Consider the following 16,773-nt stretch of genomic DNA (forward strand, 5'->3'; position numbering starts at 1 on the left):
GCCTGCCTGTCTTTGCCTCCCAAGATCTAGGATTAACACTGTACACCACCATACCCATTTGGATTTAATTTTAAAGTCATGTCCTGAAAGCCTATCTATTAACTACTACACACACTCACGCATGTGAAAAATCAGAGGACCTCTTTTCTACCATGTGGGTTCTGGAACTTGAACTCGGATGATCAGTGTTGGCAGCAATCACCCTTACCCACTGAGCCATCTGGACAGCCCTATTTCATTTTTTTATGTTTATATTTATTGCCTGCCTGATCTCTGCCAACATTTGTGTTAATAGCCTGTGTTTGTAAATCACATTTACAATTCCTTTGTGGTTACACTTTCACTTAAGTTTTTTGTTTTGTTTTGAGACAGTGTTTCTCTGTAGACCAGGCTGGCCTTGAACTCAAAAAGTTCACCTGCCTTTGCCTCCCAAGTGTTGGGATTAAAGGTGTGCACCACCACTGCCCGGCTTCACTTAAATTTTAAAGCATAAAATCAACAAAGGTAGTGAATGAAGCATGGTGGTACATACCTGTAATTCCAGTTCTCAGGAGCACCCTCCAGACAGGGGGATTGTGAGTTTGAGGATAGTAGAACAGCATAGAATATAGAAAAAAAAAACCAAACAAACAAAACTAAAACAATGACCTACATACTAGTTCTGTGAAGCCCATATGTTGAAAAAAACGAAAGAAAAAAAAAAAGAACAGAAAAAGAAAGGCTTCTTTTATGCCAGTGAACACACAAAAAGATATTCCAGGTCAATAAAGCCATGAGCATGATCATAATACAGCCAGAAAGCATCCATGGTTGGGGAGGCTGTGGAGAAATTGGAACCTCATGTTACAGTTAGAAAAGTAAAATAGAACGGCCACTTTGGAAATAGTCTGGCACAGAATTAGCATGTGATCTGACAAATGGACCCCTAGGTATTTCAAAAGAAATGGAATGTACACCCATTCAAAACTGTACACCAGTGTTCACAGCAGCATCGTTTTTTAGTAGCCCAAAGTGGAAAGAATAGAATGTTCACCAGCTGATGAGTGGATAAGTACGCATAGTAATAACCATAGCATGGGATTTTTTTTTTTTTTTTTTTTTTTTGGCAGTAAGAAGAGTTAAAAGTGTTGACTTACACTGTGACAAGCGAATAAGTATTGAAAATATCATTCTAGTAAAAGAAGCCAGTTTCTAAAACCTCTGTTGTATATATGATTAAGTGTAGAGTACTCAGAATAGGAAATCCAGGGAGACAGAAAGTAGGTTACCAGTTGCATTATAGTAGTCTGGGGGAAGGATTGGCTGTCACTGAGTTTCAGTTGCTTTTCTCTTTCTTTTTTTCTTTTTTCTCTTTTTTCTTTCTAGGAAGGATAGGTAGTTTGGTGTTATTATACAACACTGTAAATTGTATTTTCAAATAGATGAATGTCATGACATATTAATTGTACCTCATTAAATCATTTTAAGAAAAAATGTTTTTAGTGACAGCCAAGAAATAAAGGATTAATGTACGGGTGGACGTTTCATATCCTAGAACATTGGCCAATGTGAATTGAAGTATAAACTCAGTAATAGAAAGAAAGAATTGTTCTTTGATGTTTGTTTGTTTGTTGGGTGGTTCCCCCCTTATTTTGAACAGGGTCTTGTGTAATCCAGAATGCCTCCAAACTCCCAATGAGGCTGACCTCCAGCTGCAAGTGATGGGATCGCAGGCCTGCACCTAACATTCAGCTCTATTCAAATTTGCCTTCCGTGACAGCTGCTGGCTCTCAGGCTTGCAGTGTTCTATGCTGTCTTTGGTGTGTGCTGCCTCGGTAGGCTGACTCTTTTTTTTTTTTTTTTTTTTTTGGCATGCCTTATCTGCACTAACTACCTGGTGGCTTTTGAATTCAACAATATAAATATATTTCACTGCCAGAAGCGGGTGGATATCTATGAGTTCAAAGATAATCTGATCTACATAGCTAGTTCCAGGACAGCCAGAGCTACATAATCCAAAGACCCTCTCTCAACAAATATGATAGATGGATGGATGGATGGTTGGTTGGTTGGTTGGATGGATGGACGGACAGACGGACAGACAGACAGGATAAGTGGTTGTATTTCACTTGACCTGAGCTTCAGGGGCACCTATGGAAATACTGCCATGGAACCTTAACAGTTTACCAGTGGGCGGGACTTGAACAGTGGGAGTAAAAGAGCAACCCAGTATTCTGAATCTTTTTTTCTCTGAGTAGAAAATGTGGTCTTTGGGTAGGGATTTTATGACACATCCAGAGAGTCACCCTTCCCATAAACTGTCTCAAGCATACCTTTTCCCAGGAATTTCTAACTTCTCTGAACACTACAGTATCAGAATAGGAAGGGGGAGTTTGTAAGTTATCTAGTCCAACTTTTTTTTCAGAGACACATTGCAATGTCTGTAATTGTTATTACTACTGAGACAAACACCATGTGCTACTAAGCACAGCACCAAAATGGTAGTTGACAGTGGAATGGGAAATGCTTTCTCTGCTGATTACTAGTGACTTTTTTTTTTTTTTTTTTTTTTTTTTTTTTTTAAAGATATGCTGGCCTAGAACTCACTGTACTGCTTCAGACTGGTCCCACACTCCTACTAATGATCCTGATATATTAGATATAGCCTCTTAGGAAAACTTTAGTATTAGCAATTTAATGTACTTGTCTTGTTTCCTTTGGTTTATTTAGCAGTATATGGACAGAAACAAACAAATAATAGTCATATTTGTTAAGTTTCAAACCTGGGACAAATAGCTGATCGCCTACTTAATATATCAAGGTGGACTTGGCCTTAGGTTCTCCCATCATCCCTCAGTCCCTACCTGTTACAGGGGATAGCTGGCTTACCCTGACCTCTATACTGAACTATCCAGCCCACAGGCCAGGCTGCCCTTTCCCCAGAGTCTTCCCTGTATAATCCAGACACTCCGGTTACCCTTGTACCTTTTGCCTCCTGGCTACTGTACTTTATTCTTCCTCCCCTCTCTCCTCACATGGCTCAGGGTCATGACCACTGTGGACTCTTCTCCCAGATGTCCCTGCCTCTACCTATGTTCTCCCACATATCTATAATAAACTTTCTCCTACACCTTACCTAGGAAGAGTCATGCCCTTTCCTTCCTATTTCTTTTCTTCATTCAATATTGTATAGAAACTTTTAATTCCCCTTGATAGTTTACTTTCACTTATAAAAATTAGTATTCCTCTTCCAACCAATCTTTAGTTGGTTTTGTTACCAAATGGGAGTTTTTCTTGTAGTTATTTTATTATTGTGTGTGTATGGGTAGCTTTGCCTGCATCTATGTACCACTTGTGTGTTGGTGCCCAAGGAAGCCAGAAGAGGGCGCTGGATTTCCTGGAATAGGAGTTAAAGATAGTTGTGAGTCCTTGTGTGGGTGCTGGGTCTTCTGCAAGAGCAGCCACTGCACCTAACCATCTCTTCAGCCTTCCATGATCCATTTTAAAATAATTATGTATGCATTGTGACTAAGGACAATTTTTTTACTTTTCACCTTACTAAATAATTTGAGATGGTAAAGGTATAAAAGACTGCTTCTTGGCCTCTTAAAGCAGAGGCAAACCTCGTGTGGTGCACACCTCTAAACCCAGCATCCAGGAGACAGGCAGCTCTGAGAGTTTGAGGCCAGCCTGCAATACATAGGGAGTTCCAGGCCAGCTAGTACTACATAGTGAGGCCCTGTCTCAAAAAGAAAGAAAGGAACAAGAAAGAAAGGAAAGATCAGTGATTGTTAGCATTTCTCTCTTTTAAATACATATTTAAACCTCCCCCACCCCCTTATACATCCTGGGATTTTGGTTCTTTTGTTTTTGTGGGACGGGCTGTCTGTGTAGTATAGCCCAGGCTGTCCTGAAACTTGGTGTGTACCTAGCCTGGTACATGGTGATCCTCCAGCCTTAGCTTCAGTGCTGGGTTCAGGCGTGAGCCTCTGATGCTCTGCTGTTTTTATTTATATTCTCAGTGCCTCTGGCTGGGGGTATAGGTCAGCTTTAGGTCAAGCTCTTACCTAACGTGCAGAAAGCCATGAGTTCGACCCCAGTACAACAGCAAGAGGTCAGGAAACCCCACTCTGTCTCACTTAGTTTATTCCAGCACTTGCAAAAGAGAGGCCATATTTATATTCAAGTGGAGGTCCCCAGCTTTTGAGGTAGGAGTAGTGTCAGATAATTTCCAGACATGTTTTAAAATCACCAGTGTCATATATTGTCCAGTTTCTGTCTGCTTTGGTCTGGAGTTTCTGGTATTATTGTGTGCTCCAGCACAACAGACAGACTCTGTCATTACCAGGAATGGGGTTTCCCCCTTCATTTCCCCTCCGCAGCGCTCGACTCATTTGACATTTAGCATGGTTTATTTGGTTTGTCTCCACATTAAGCTAGAGGGGTTTGTCTTTTTTATAATGTCGTAAGCATAGAGTAGTAGTAATGGCACATACTTGAAGTTCCAGCACTCAGGAGGCATAAGCAGAAGATTCCTGCGTTCCTGGAGAGCCTAGAGTATGTAGTGAGTTTGAGACCAGCCTGAGCTATATATAGCAAGGCTTCAGAAAACAAAAATCAAGAAAAAAACAAATTTTTTTTTTTTTTTTTTTTTTTTTAAGATAGTCTTACTTTGTAGCCCTAGCTGGTTTGAAAGTTCCCAGTAGACCTCAAACTCAGAGATTTGACTGTATCTACCTTCAGGGTGCTGGGGTTAAAGGTGTGTGCCACCAAAAAAGATACATTAATGAAAAATGTAGATCCTTGTTCTTTTGCTATGGTTGCCTGGTAACTGAGTTCTGTCCATTTACTTCTCTTAAGGACAGGACTTAAAAATTTCAAGACCCCATCTCTTCATGAGTACACGTGTCAGCTGGCAGTCTAGTGACTACAAAACGAACCTGGGCATGACAGCACTGAGAGGCTGTAGGGCATTGGATACCTGTGCAGATGGCATCTAAATGCAGCCGTTTTAGACTTCATTTCCGGATATGCTCCTCTGTGTGTGCGTGAGGGAGGGGGAGAGAGAGTGATCTTTCAGGGGAGGAATATTTCAATTATGAAAATAATACTAAATCACCTCAGCGTGTTTACAGTGAAGTCCTGTCTGGTTCTCCAGTCTAATTGTTTTTAGATTGATTTGTTCTGAGATGGGGTCTTTTATATCTCGGGCTGGTCTGGTCTCAGTTCTTGGTGTAACAGGCTGGCCTTGAGCTTGCTGCTCCCCGTTTCTGCACTTCTCTGGGGTGAAGTGACATACCTGGTTTGGGTAGGCAAGCTTGCCACCAACGGACCACATCCCGAGCCCCTAAACTCTTGTTGATGCTCTGTCTCACTTTGCCTTTTTAGGAACTGCAGAGGTTTGAGAACTTTGTAAACTCCTGTCCTCCTTTTGATATTGTTATTGATGGCCTCAATGTTGCAAAAATGTTTCCTAAACGTCGTGAATCTCAAACTGTAAGTATGTTTATTTTGTCATTCTCTCTCTATAGAAATAGTTCTTGTAAACCACAAGCTGCCCTTCAGCTTGCTTTCTCCTGGCCTCTACTTTCTCCTGAGAGTCACTGCTTTCCTGTGGATCACATCTCTCTAATTTGAAAATTAATACAAGATATAATATCGAGATACTAGATATTCATTGCTTTGGGGGTTTCCACATATGATACATTCATAAATTAACCTATGCAGTTGTTTTCTCATGGGATACTCATTTGTTTTTGTCAGTTTGTAAATATACTAGTAGTTTCAAATAAGACTACCATGATTTTTCAGTCTTTTTTCCCCCTTTTTTCTTTTTGAGATAGTCTCTCTATGTAGATCAAAACTGGCCTGAACTCACAGACAGAGCCTTCTGCCTCTGCTTCCCAAGTGTTTCCCCTCTGTGCATGATTTTTCAAAGCAACAATGAGATTAGAAAATTGAAGCTCATTTTGTACAAAAAATCCCTACAAAACATCCAGAATGTTGGAATTTGAAGAGAGTTCCTGGATTTCAGGCTTGTGGCTGTCACCATTGGTGATTTGTACTATTCTGCAGATGAAATTTCTATTCTTTTTATTTGTCTGTTTGTTTGTGTGCTTTGGTTTTTGAGACAGGATTTGTCTGTATAACAGCCCTGGCTGTCCTGGAATTTGTTCTGTAGACCAGGCTGGCCTTGAACTCACAGAGATCTGTCTGTCTCTGCCTCCCAAGTGCTGAGATTAAAGGCCTGTACTATCACTGCCCAGCCAGTCTGAAGAGAATAGAATGGTTCCTATCTCCTAAAGGTGTTGTAAATATTTAATAATTCTGTATATGCAAGCACTTAGTGCACATACATAACAAGTGTAGCTATGATTGTAATTGCTATTCAAGTGAACTCCCAAATGGAACAATAATACTTATTTTTCCGTAGGCTTTTATCTGATAGTTAAAAATTTTTTCCTGTCATTCATGACAATGGAAAAGGCTAAATTTTTGGCTGAGCATGGTAATGCATACCTTTAATCCCAGTATTACAAAGGCAGAGACAGGTGGATCTCTGAATTTGAGGCCAGCCTGGTCTATGTAGAGAGACCCTGTCTCAAAAAAAAAAAAAAAGGGAAATACTAAGTTCTACCTTAACATTAAACTCAGGCTAGGCCCGATATCCAAATGGTAGTTGATTAAGAATTGAAGTTGGGCCCTTCCTCTCTTTCTTTCAACCCCTCTCTCTGTTTGTCTGTACCCTCTTTGCCTTTTCTTTCTTCCCTCCCACTGCTCCTGTCTCCTGGGAGGCCCGTTTCCCCCTTCCCTTCCCCCCTTTTTACCATCCTTTTCCCCTAATTAAAAAACAAAACAAACAAGAATTGACATCTGGGGCTGGAGATATGGCTCAGTGGTTAACACTGGCTGCTGTTCCAAAGGATTTGGGTTCAATTCCCAGCACCTACATGGCAGCTCACAACTATCTGTAACCCCAGTTCGAGGGGGACACAACACCCTCACACAGACATACATTCAGGCCAAACACCAATGCACATTAAAAGAATATAAGTCAGTACTATTAAAAGCACAAGATAAAAATAAAACAGGATTAAGAAACTGTTTTCCAGGCTGGGGCATAGCTCAGTGGAGAGAACTTGCTAGCATGCATAAGGCACTGATTTCTCAAGCAGATATAACTTAAGTTGGTATGATGGTATGTGCCTATCATCCCAAATTTCAGGAAGCAGAAGCAGGATGATCTAAGTTGGAGGCTAGCCTAGGTAGGCTACATAGTTCCAGACCACCCTGAGTTACTGAATGATACCCTATTATTAGGCATATTAGGATTTTTTTTTTTTTGACAATTTTTTTTTTTTTTCTTTTCTTTTACAGACAAGAGTCCCAAGTAGCCTGGGCTGGTCTTGAACTCACTAGGTAGCCAATGGTGACCTTGAACTTCTAACCATCCTGCCTCTATCTCCGTACTTTCCCATCACTGATTAATTATGGGTCTTGCATTCATTACGTGGGGAGTTTCACTGTGATCGCACAGCTTGGTCTTAGAGCTTACATCTTCAGGACAATAGGAGTTAAGGAACAAAGAAAAGGAGGTTGGGGGCTGGGAAGATGGCTCAGTGATGAAAAGCTTATGCTACTCTTGCAAGAGACCCAAGTTCTGTTTCTAACGCCCATATCAGGTGGCTCTCAACCACCTGCCATTGCAGCCCCAGAGGGTCTGACTACTGGCTCCTCGGACACCTACACTCAAGTGCATTACAGACACGTAATTTAAAACAGTATCAGGGCATAGTGCCACTCATCTTTAATCTTAGCATTCAGGAGGCTGAGGTGGATCTCTGTTAATTTAAGGCCAGCTAAGACTATATAGTGAAATCCTGTCTCAAAAAGAACAAGTTTAGTTGTGAATTTATTTCCTCCGTTTTCAGATGTATCTTGTATGTGTATTTTATGTTTGATTTATTGTTCGTATGTGTGCATGTACATGTCACCATGCTCATGTGGAGGTCAGAGAACTTGCCAGAATCCCCTTCATTCTTCCTCTGTGTAGATGTTAGAGTTGGAGCTCAGGTCATCAGGTTTGGCTCCGGGTGCCGCTAGGCACTGAGCTGCTTCAATGGGCCTCCTTTCCATAGTTTAACTTTCTAAGTTGGGTGTGGTAGTGCATGCCTCTAATCTTAGCCCTCAGAAGGCTGAGGCAGGAGGATTGTGAGTTGGATGCCAGGCTGGACCTTAAAGTGAATTCTAGGATAATCTGGCTACATAGTAAGACTCAGTCCAAAAGGGGTGATGGGAAGTGGAGATGGCTCGGTGGTTAAGAGCACTTGCTGCTTTTACAGAGGACCTGAGTTTGGTTCCCAGCACCCACAGGGCAGCTCACAACTATTTCTAACTCCGGTTCCAGAGAATCTGATGCCCGCTTGTGGCCCCCAGTGCAACAGGCACCATGCATGCAAATGAATACTCATACATGTTTTTAAAAGAAAGAGCCATAACAGAATAAAGATAAGTAGAAACTACATTATTTTCATGGATTTAGACTGAAGTGTGTATATATTTGGCACCACTATCCACCCAATTATGTGTCCCCCCAAATCAAGTATTCCAGGCTTTTAATTATTATCTTTCTCAGCCAGTGTCATGGTGCATACCTATAATTCTAAGACTTTGAAGGCTGAGGCAGAAGGATTATAAGTTTGAAGTTTCAGAGAATACAAGAACAAAGTAACAAAAATTACCTTTTCCCTAGCTTCATACTCAATTGGCTGACAGATTGTATTGATTACCATCCCAAACTTCTCCTCATGTTCTAATTGCTTCTTTCCATTACCAGTAACATTATATTTCATCGACACGGCTAAGCTGTCTTCTTGCTTCCTCTTCCCTGTCAGTAACTTCCCATGGTATGTGTAATAGTGTGTAAGTTCCTTGTGGATGATGGAACTGTTCATCGTGGGATATTTGCCTCTCTGCAGCCACCTCTGTGGCCCCTCCCCTTTCCTTCACTCAGTCATTGGGTCACTGGGACTCTTCTTGTTGTCACCCATTCGGAACCTGTTCCTGCCTGTTCTTTGTGCTTGCTCTTCCTTCACCCTGCATGCCCTCTCTCCTTCACATAGCTAGATCGTTATCAGCACCTCAGAAGGCCCCCTGAACCCTGCAAAGGGACCAGCTCTGCTTACCCACTCTGCACATCAACCCTGGTCACATCTGTGGTGGATAAAAGTGACCACATAGCTGACTGTGACAGCATACACCCGCAGTCTTAGCCGGCTGGAGATGGCTGTAGGAGGCTCACGAGTTTGAGGCTAGTCTAGGGTACAGGGAAGTCTGGACAACCTGCAAACTGATTCAGAACACTGAGCTCAGCCAATATACTGTGTGGTCCCAGAACTATCCAGAACCCAACCCAAAATGAGAAATTAAGTGGCTGTTTTAACCCCAGTTTTGGGTGGCTGGTTATATATCAATAGGTGCCTGTCATTTGCTTCTCGTTTGCTGTGGTAAAACATTAACAAAAAGGCACCTTGGGGAGGAGTGGGCTTGTTTCACTTCACAGGTTACAGTGTGTGACAGAGGAGAGTTGGGGCAGGAACTGAAGCACAGGAGGCACACTGCTTACTGGCTTGTCCCCTGTGGCTTGTCCCCTGTGGCTTGCCTAGCCTGTTTTCTTATACAAATTGAGACCACCTGTCCTGGGATGACAGGGCCCAAAGTGAGCTGGTCTCTCACTTCAATCATTAATCAAGAAAACTCCCCACAGACATTCCTGCAGGCAAGCTGATGGAGGCAATTCATCTCTTGAGCTCCTCCCTTCTTATGTGACTCTAGTCTGTGTCAAGTTGACAAAAATTAACCAACACAATAACTAATTTAGTTTCTGCAGTTACTTTCAGTTTTCGTAATTTATCAATCTCCTACATTAAAGTATAATGCCCAGAAATTAGACAGCTTGCTCGCTGTTCTTCACACTGAGAAAAGGGCCTTGAACACGAAGGCTCAGTACATTTCATAAATGATTGAAAGAACGGACAGTTGAGACTACAGTAACCCATCAGAGACAGCACCTGCTTTCAGCCAGAATGGTGAAAGACAGCTAAAGTTTTATTCTTAGTGTCCTCTTTCTCATGCCACCCAGTGATCTACCTTGTATGAAATTAAATGAGCTGGTTATTTCTGAAAGACATTTATTTATCTATTTGTTTACTTATATGCATCTTTTCTGTGCACTTCAGTGTATGTATGTACACCGTGCACATGCAGGTACCTGCAGAAAGCAGAAGAGGGAGTTGTGGGTGATTTAAAGCTGCTTGGTGTGGGTTCTGGGAACTGAATGCCTCTCTAGCCCCTCTTTTTTTTTTTCTTTTAATCTCCTTTTTATTTATCCTTTGTTTCTTTTACATCATGTATCTCCATCCCATTGATTTCCCTGTCCCTTCATATCTGCCCTTGGAACCTTGCAATCTCCCCCCAAAATAAAATTTTAGAAAAAATTAAAAAGAGAGAGAAGGAAAAAAGCAGTCTCATCATAGAAGCTGCATGTGACACAGTGAGTCATGAAGTAAACCCTTTTATTCATGTATCTTTACTTGCAAGCGTTCATTGCAGAGTCTTTCACTGGTCTGGTTCCAGGCCTCTGGTTTCTGCTACACTATCAATGCTGGGCCCTCACTGGGACTCCTCTTGGATGTCCTGTTGCTGCCCTGTGTTGTGGAGATCCTGCAGCTTTGGGTCTGCACCAGCAGATCACAGATGGAATGGATATTGGGGTGGACTAACTCATAACCGTGGTTCTGGGTCTGGGTAGTTGCAGGGTTAGTCAGCCCGCCACCTGAATAATCTGATTCTTGAAATGTGCTTATTGTAGTGTTTGGCATGTAATCCAGTACATTTAAAAGCAAGGGAATAAAGCAACCCCGTGTGTGCATTTGTTGCCCATAGCTGTACCTCTGTAGGAGCAGAAGCATGGTGTTTTGATTTATTGTGGCTGTTGGTTTTAGCATATGTTCAGTATCCTATTTTGAATAACTGGCAGCTTTCACTTTTTTATTTTTAGCAATCTTCAGTAAGTGGTCTCCATGCTTCATTGAACTGGTGCTCAGAGTCTAACCCAGAGTCACCAAGTAAATAGACATCTTCTCTGTAAAGTGACCAAGAAGTATGACATATAGGGGCTGGGAGGAGATGGCCCAGTGGGTAGTGTTCTGCAAACATGAGGACCCGAGTTCACATCCTCAGCACGAAGGTAGGAGCAGGCAGGCTGGCCGGCAGCAGATCCAGGAACTTTCTGGTCAGCTAGTCTAGCTAAATAGTGAGCTCCATGTTTAGTGAGAGACTCTGTCTCAAATAATTAAAAATAGAGTGGAAATGTGATTGAGGAAAGCACCCCACATCAACCTCTGGCCTCCATGTATACCTACCCAGGCAAGCACACCCTCACACTTACACACAACATGTACATGTGTGTGCACAAATGAAGACACACACCCACTCACACATATACATACATACACAGTCACATAAACACACATACATACAAATACACATGTGTACTGTCACGTGCATATATGTATAAATGCATACATGCATATACTGAACATGCATATGCCACACACACATATACTACATAAATACAATATACATTAGCATACAGACATACATGTACACATTCCCTTACATATACACCATGCATTCATACATATACACATGTACACACATGCATACATACAATATATTCATACACACACACCCTCACAAAGGCATACACCATATGCAAATGCATATACCATATACTTGCATATATACACACACTTCCTTATTGATGCACATACCAGACATACACAAATACACAGATACATGAACATATATATACACATATAAATGCACATGCACACTCTCTCATGCATGCACACATACATACATTTATACCCTCACATATGTATATATCACACACAAAAACACCACATGCACATACATCCATACATGTACATACCATACATGTATACATAACACATGAATGAATACACATACATATACCACACACATGCATACACAAAGATAAGAAAGAAAGGCTATGAAAATCCTGGTGTGGTAGCTCACACCTGTACTCTCAGCATTTTGGCAAGAAGTCGGTGAATTCAAGGACAACTTAAGTTGCATAGCAAGACCCTCTCAAAGAAACAAGACAAGGTGACTCTTTGGGACCTACACTCTTGGGCATATCATGCTTTTATCCTTAGTGCCTTTCTTTCTTTTAACCCTAGTGCTTAAAATACCTCAATAAACTTCATATCCCCACCAAAAGAAAAAACAAAAAACAAAAAACAGAACCTAAGGAAAAAAAGAATTTGTATGGTTGTATGGATATTCTAGAAAAACAGAAACCAATTCTGTTAGTCAAGAGGGGTTAGGTTATGCTGCAGTAATAATTCAAGTTTTCAGTGACTTAAAACATACCTTTTTTTGATACCTGCCCATTTAAGGCCAAATGTGTTATTATTATCCTCATTCCAGAACCAGAATAACCAAAATATTGCCAGTCACAGTGGCAAGGGGAAGAGAAGTTGTAAGACTATGTTTGCTTATAAAGCTTCTGCTCTGATTCGATCACTCTGCGTCTCCCCTTTAAAGTTTATTATTATTATCATTATCATCATCGTTATTGTTATTATTATTATTAGTGTGTGTGTACAAGTGTTCCTGTATGTATGTTGTGTATATGCATGTGTATATGCATGTGAGCATGTCATGGCGTCTGTCCGCATTACGGGATAAGCTAAAGTCATCATAGCTTCACAGCAAGTGCTTTCGCCCATTCAGCCCCTCTGCTCATATTTTATTAGCAGCTACTGTAGATTCCCTAGTCACATGTGAGCTCAGTAGAACAGGGAAGGCAATCTTACCATGTGCTCAGAAGGAGAAAGAGAGAGAGAGTTTTCCAATAACTCTTCAGGCTGCCACGCTGAGCATGCAGATGTGTTACAGTAGTCAAGCTTGAAATGCGTTTTAACATAGCAGTGCAAACTGTCTTTGCCTGAATTCTTTTTTTCAAAGCCTGGGTCCTTGGTTGCAGTTCTGTGTGATCCTCTTGTTGGTTGTTTTTCGTAGAATAACTGGGGAGGCTTCTAAGACTCGGTGACTCAGACTTGACTCATGCTCGCACAGCTTTCATTTTAAGAAATGAGTTTTTCTTTTCAATCACCAAGGATTTAATACTTGGTGGTGTGAGGTGGCTTTGAGGGGACAGGAGCAGCATGCAGCTTTTCACTTGGGAAGCAGAATAAAAAGTGGAAAGGTTCTTACACCACAGTTTCTCTCATTATCTTCCACACCCCACACGCCTGCCCATGCATCAGCCCTAACCCCTTTGTTCCTTTTGCAGTCTGCATTTTAGATTTCCCAATGTCTCTAAGCCCCACTAATAGAGGGAGTGGGGTTGGGGAAGTACACCGTTTTAGTTAATCTTGCCAGCTGTTCCCAACTCTACTCCCTATTTCTGCAATGAACGGAGAATTGGTTAAAATGGCTTCGGCACAATGAAAATTTATAATGTAATTTTGAAGAATTATGGCCAGACATCAGCACTGAATGCTTTCATGTTTGCAGCTTGCTTAGGGCAGTGAATGGGAAGCCGTTTGGTTGGAAATGCTGCAGAATTCATTCTGATTGCCACCTCTTAGTTGCTTTTACTACAGTGAGAGAAAAAATGGAGGCAAGGTATTAGCCATTAAAGGTCATTTGGTAGAGCATTTACTTGGCAGTGAGTTCTCATATTTTTTTCTGCCACTCAAGTTATTCTATTTCTCTCTGTTGATTTACATAACCTCCTGTTAATGTTTCAGTACCACGAAGCACCTAAAATGCAATAAGCTGTGCTCATGGTTTGTGTGTATATAACTTCGTCCCCTCACTCCAAACTGTAGAAATGTTGAATTGTCACCGACTGTGCTTGAAACTGTTTCAGTAATTCAAAGGAGGTAGGGAAGCTCAATTCCTGCTGTGTTTATAGCAGCAAACATTACATGTTGAAGTGGAATTTCTATTACATCTTTTTTTAATGGCTTATTTTTGTTTTGGGTTTTGTGTGTGTGTGTGTGTGTGTGTGTGTGCATTGGTGTTTTGTCTACATATGTCTGTGTAGGGTGTCGGATCCCCTGAAACGGGCACTACAGACAGGTGTGAGCTGCCATGTGGGTATCGGAGACTGAACCTGGGTCCTCTGGAAGAGCAGCCAGTGCTCTTAACTGCTGAGCCTTCACTCCAGCTCCTATTACATCTTCTTCAAAATACTCTTTCCAGTGTATTGTTTTCCCATTTTCCCTGGCAGGGCGGCTCTGCAGGAAGCTTGCCCTGGTTCTCAGATCCCCAAACTTGGCTTTTGCCCTCAAGGAACATATTGCTTTCATGTCCCTGTTTTTCTTTTCTATTTTCCCTTTGTTTGTTTGTTTGGAGAAAATGTTTCAGTATTTTTTTTTTCTTCCATTGGAATCTAGAATCAAGAATTATTGTTTCTACTTTGGGTTGAAGTTTTGTGCATTACATACAGATAACTGGAATGATAGCTAAATATTTTTTTCATTTTGATCAGCTGGTTAGCAGTAGATGTTTTTTTCCTGTTAGAATTTGAAAGGTAGTTGACCCCCCCCCCCCGCCCCTCACTCTTTCTCCTTTTTACCCCCTTTGGTGTTTTGAGACAGGGTTTCTCAGTATTGATATGGAGCCTGTCCTGGAACTCACAGAGATCCACCTGCCTCTGCCTTCTGAGTGCTGGGATTAAAGGCGTGAGCCACCACTGCCTGGCATTTGTTTGCTTTTGAGACAAGATTTTACACTGTAGCCCAGGCTGGCCTTGACCCTAGGCAGTCCTCCTCCTGCCTCAGCAGCCCCAGTGCTGGGGTGTTTTAAAAATGTTAATTAGACCAAGGAGAAAGTGTTTAATTGGAAAAAACATGAGACTGAGTAGTCAAATACACTACCAAAGCAGTAAAGTTGTCCTTTTTTCTCTCTAAAGAATCTGAAACATCACCCAAGCAAATCACTGATGGTGTAGATTCTTGAAACTAAAATGGAAACTGTGAACTTGACCTGTGTATCTTAAAACAGCTGGCACTGTAGTAGCATTTAAATTCTAGCCCATCAAGGTTTTGCATGTGCCAACAAGAGATGATGTCTTAGGGTAACTATGACTGTGATGAAACATGACCAAAACAACTTGAGGAGGAAAGGGTTTATTTGGTTTAAGCTTCCACATCATTAAAGGAAGTCAGGACAGAAACTCAAACAGGGCAGGATTCTGGAGGCTGGAGCTGATGTAGAGGCCATGAAGGGTGCTGCTTACTGGCTTTTTCATTCTGCTTGCTCAGCTTGCTCAGCCTGTTTTCTTATAGAACCCAGGACCACCAACCCAGCGGTGACACCACCCACGATGGCCTGGGCCCTCCCTGATCAATCACTAATTAAGAAAGTATTGTATAGGCTTGCCTACAGCCTGATTCTATGGAGACATTTTCTCAGTTGAGGTTCCTCTCTCAGATAAGTATAGCTTGTGTTAAGTTGACTTAAAACTAGCCACCAAGATGGCTTGTTGTGTGTAGTGCCTGTGAATCAAACAAACCTGAGCCCTAGGAAGATGCTTTATAGCTGAACTGTGCATTCCTGGCAGGGGTTCTTTAATCGATAAGCTCATTGCCTGCTGGGACAGTAAAGCAAATCCATGACTCCTTATTTTTAAATAGTTAACAGCTGGGAGCTGGAGAGATGCTCAGCAGTTAAGAGCACTTGCTGCTCTTGCAGAGGACTTAGGGGTAGTTCCCAGCACCCACATGGTGGTTCACAGCCATCTGTAACTCCAGTTCCAGGGAATCTGATGCCCTCTTCTGACCTTCATGGACACCAGGCACTCAGGTGGTAAACATACATGCATGCAAGCAAAACACTCATACACATAAAATAAATACATCTAAATTTTTAAAAAGTTAACAGTTGGTCATAGTAGCAAGAGTCTAAGGTACGAGTATCACAGTCCCAGGCTAGCCTAGGCTACAGAACAAGACCCTGTCTCAGGAAAACCACAAAAATGAAAAGGATAAAAAGTAAAATAGCTCTATCTGGTTCCTCGAGGCTGAGATAAGTGGTTCAGGGCAATAAGTGAGGATTATTGGCTGATAATCTGGGGTCGACTGAGGAACACAAAGGGCAGCACCTGGGGATTTTTTTCCCTATTCATCTTTCATGCCATGGTACTAGAGAAGTCAGATTGCCCTGGGCTGAGTGAGCGGTGTCAGGCTGACTGCTTCTCTCCGTCACAGTCACATGCCGCCTCACCCACTCCTCTTGCTTGACACATGTGACCTCTCTTTTGTCATGTAACTGGTGCCTGCACCTCTTAGAATCATTGTCATAGGCACCGGCTTGTGAATGAAGGCTGAGGTTTAGTAAAGCCATCAAGGATGTTAAAATAGAGAGCTGAATGAAGCTAGGAAAAGTTTCTGTACTGAATTTGCGTTCATATTACCTTCTTTCCAAATTTCCAGAAAGGTACACCTTGCGTAATAGACTTCTCGATCAGGTGTGGTGTTTTGTTGCCAGGTTCCTGTGTTTGTTATCTCTCTGGCAGAATCTTAGTGCCTAGTTGACTCCCCATCTTAATGTATCTGTGTGATAAGTATTTGGGGTGTGGTGAAGCTGACTGTGAATCATGATTGTGTGTATCCTGCTTCTATGACAATGTATTAAAACATCTTCCTTAGGAATGTCATAGGTAGAGGCCACTATGCAAATAACACCAGTTTT

General features: G+C 41.7%; 1 protein-coding gene across 1 annotated transcript in view; it reads left to right on the top strand.

Annotated features, from left to right (window-relative positions):
* The window catches only part of Prorp (protein only RNase P catalytic subunit), an 85,610-nt gene that overhangs the window by 33,917 nt on the left and 34,920 nt on the right, over nt 1-16,773 (top strand). Inside the window, exon 4 of the mRNA XM_051195850.1 lies at nt 5,368-5,475. Within this exon, the coding sequence (XP_051051807.1) occupies nt 5,368-5,475 (108 nt within the window). The remainder of the gene's footprint in view (nt 1-5,367; nt 5,476-16,773) is intronic.

This window comes from Phodopus roborovskii, unplaced genomic scaffold, assembly GCF_943737965.1.
Source record: "Phodopus roborovskii unplaced genomic scaffold, PHOROB, whole genome shotgun sequence".
In the NCBI taxonomy this organism is placed as follows: Eukaryota; Metazoa; Chordata; class Mammalia; order Rodentia; family Cricetidae; genus Phodopus; species Phodopus roborovskii.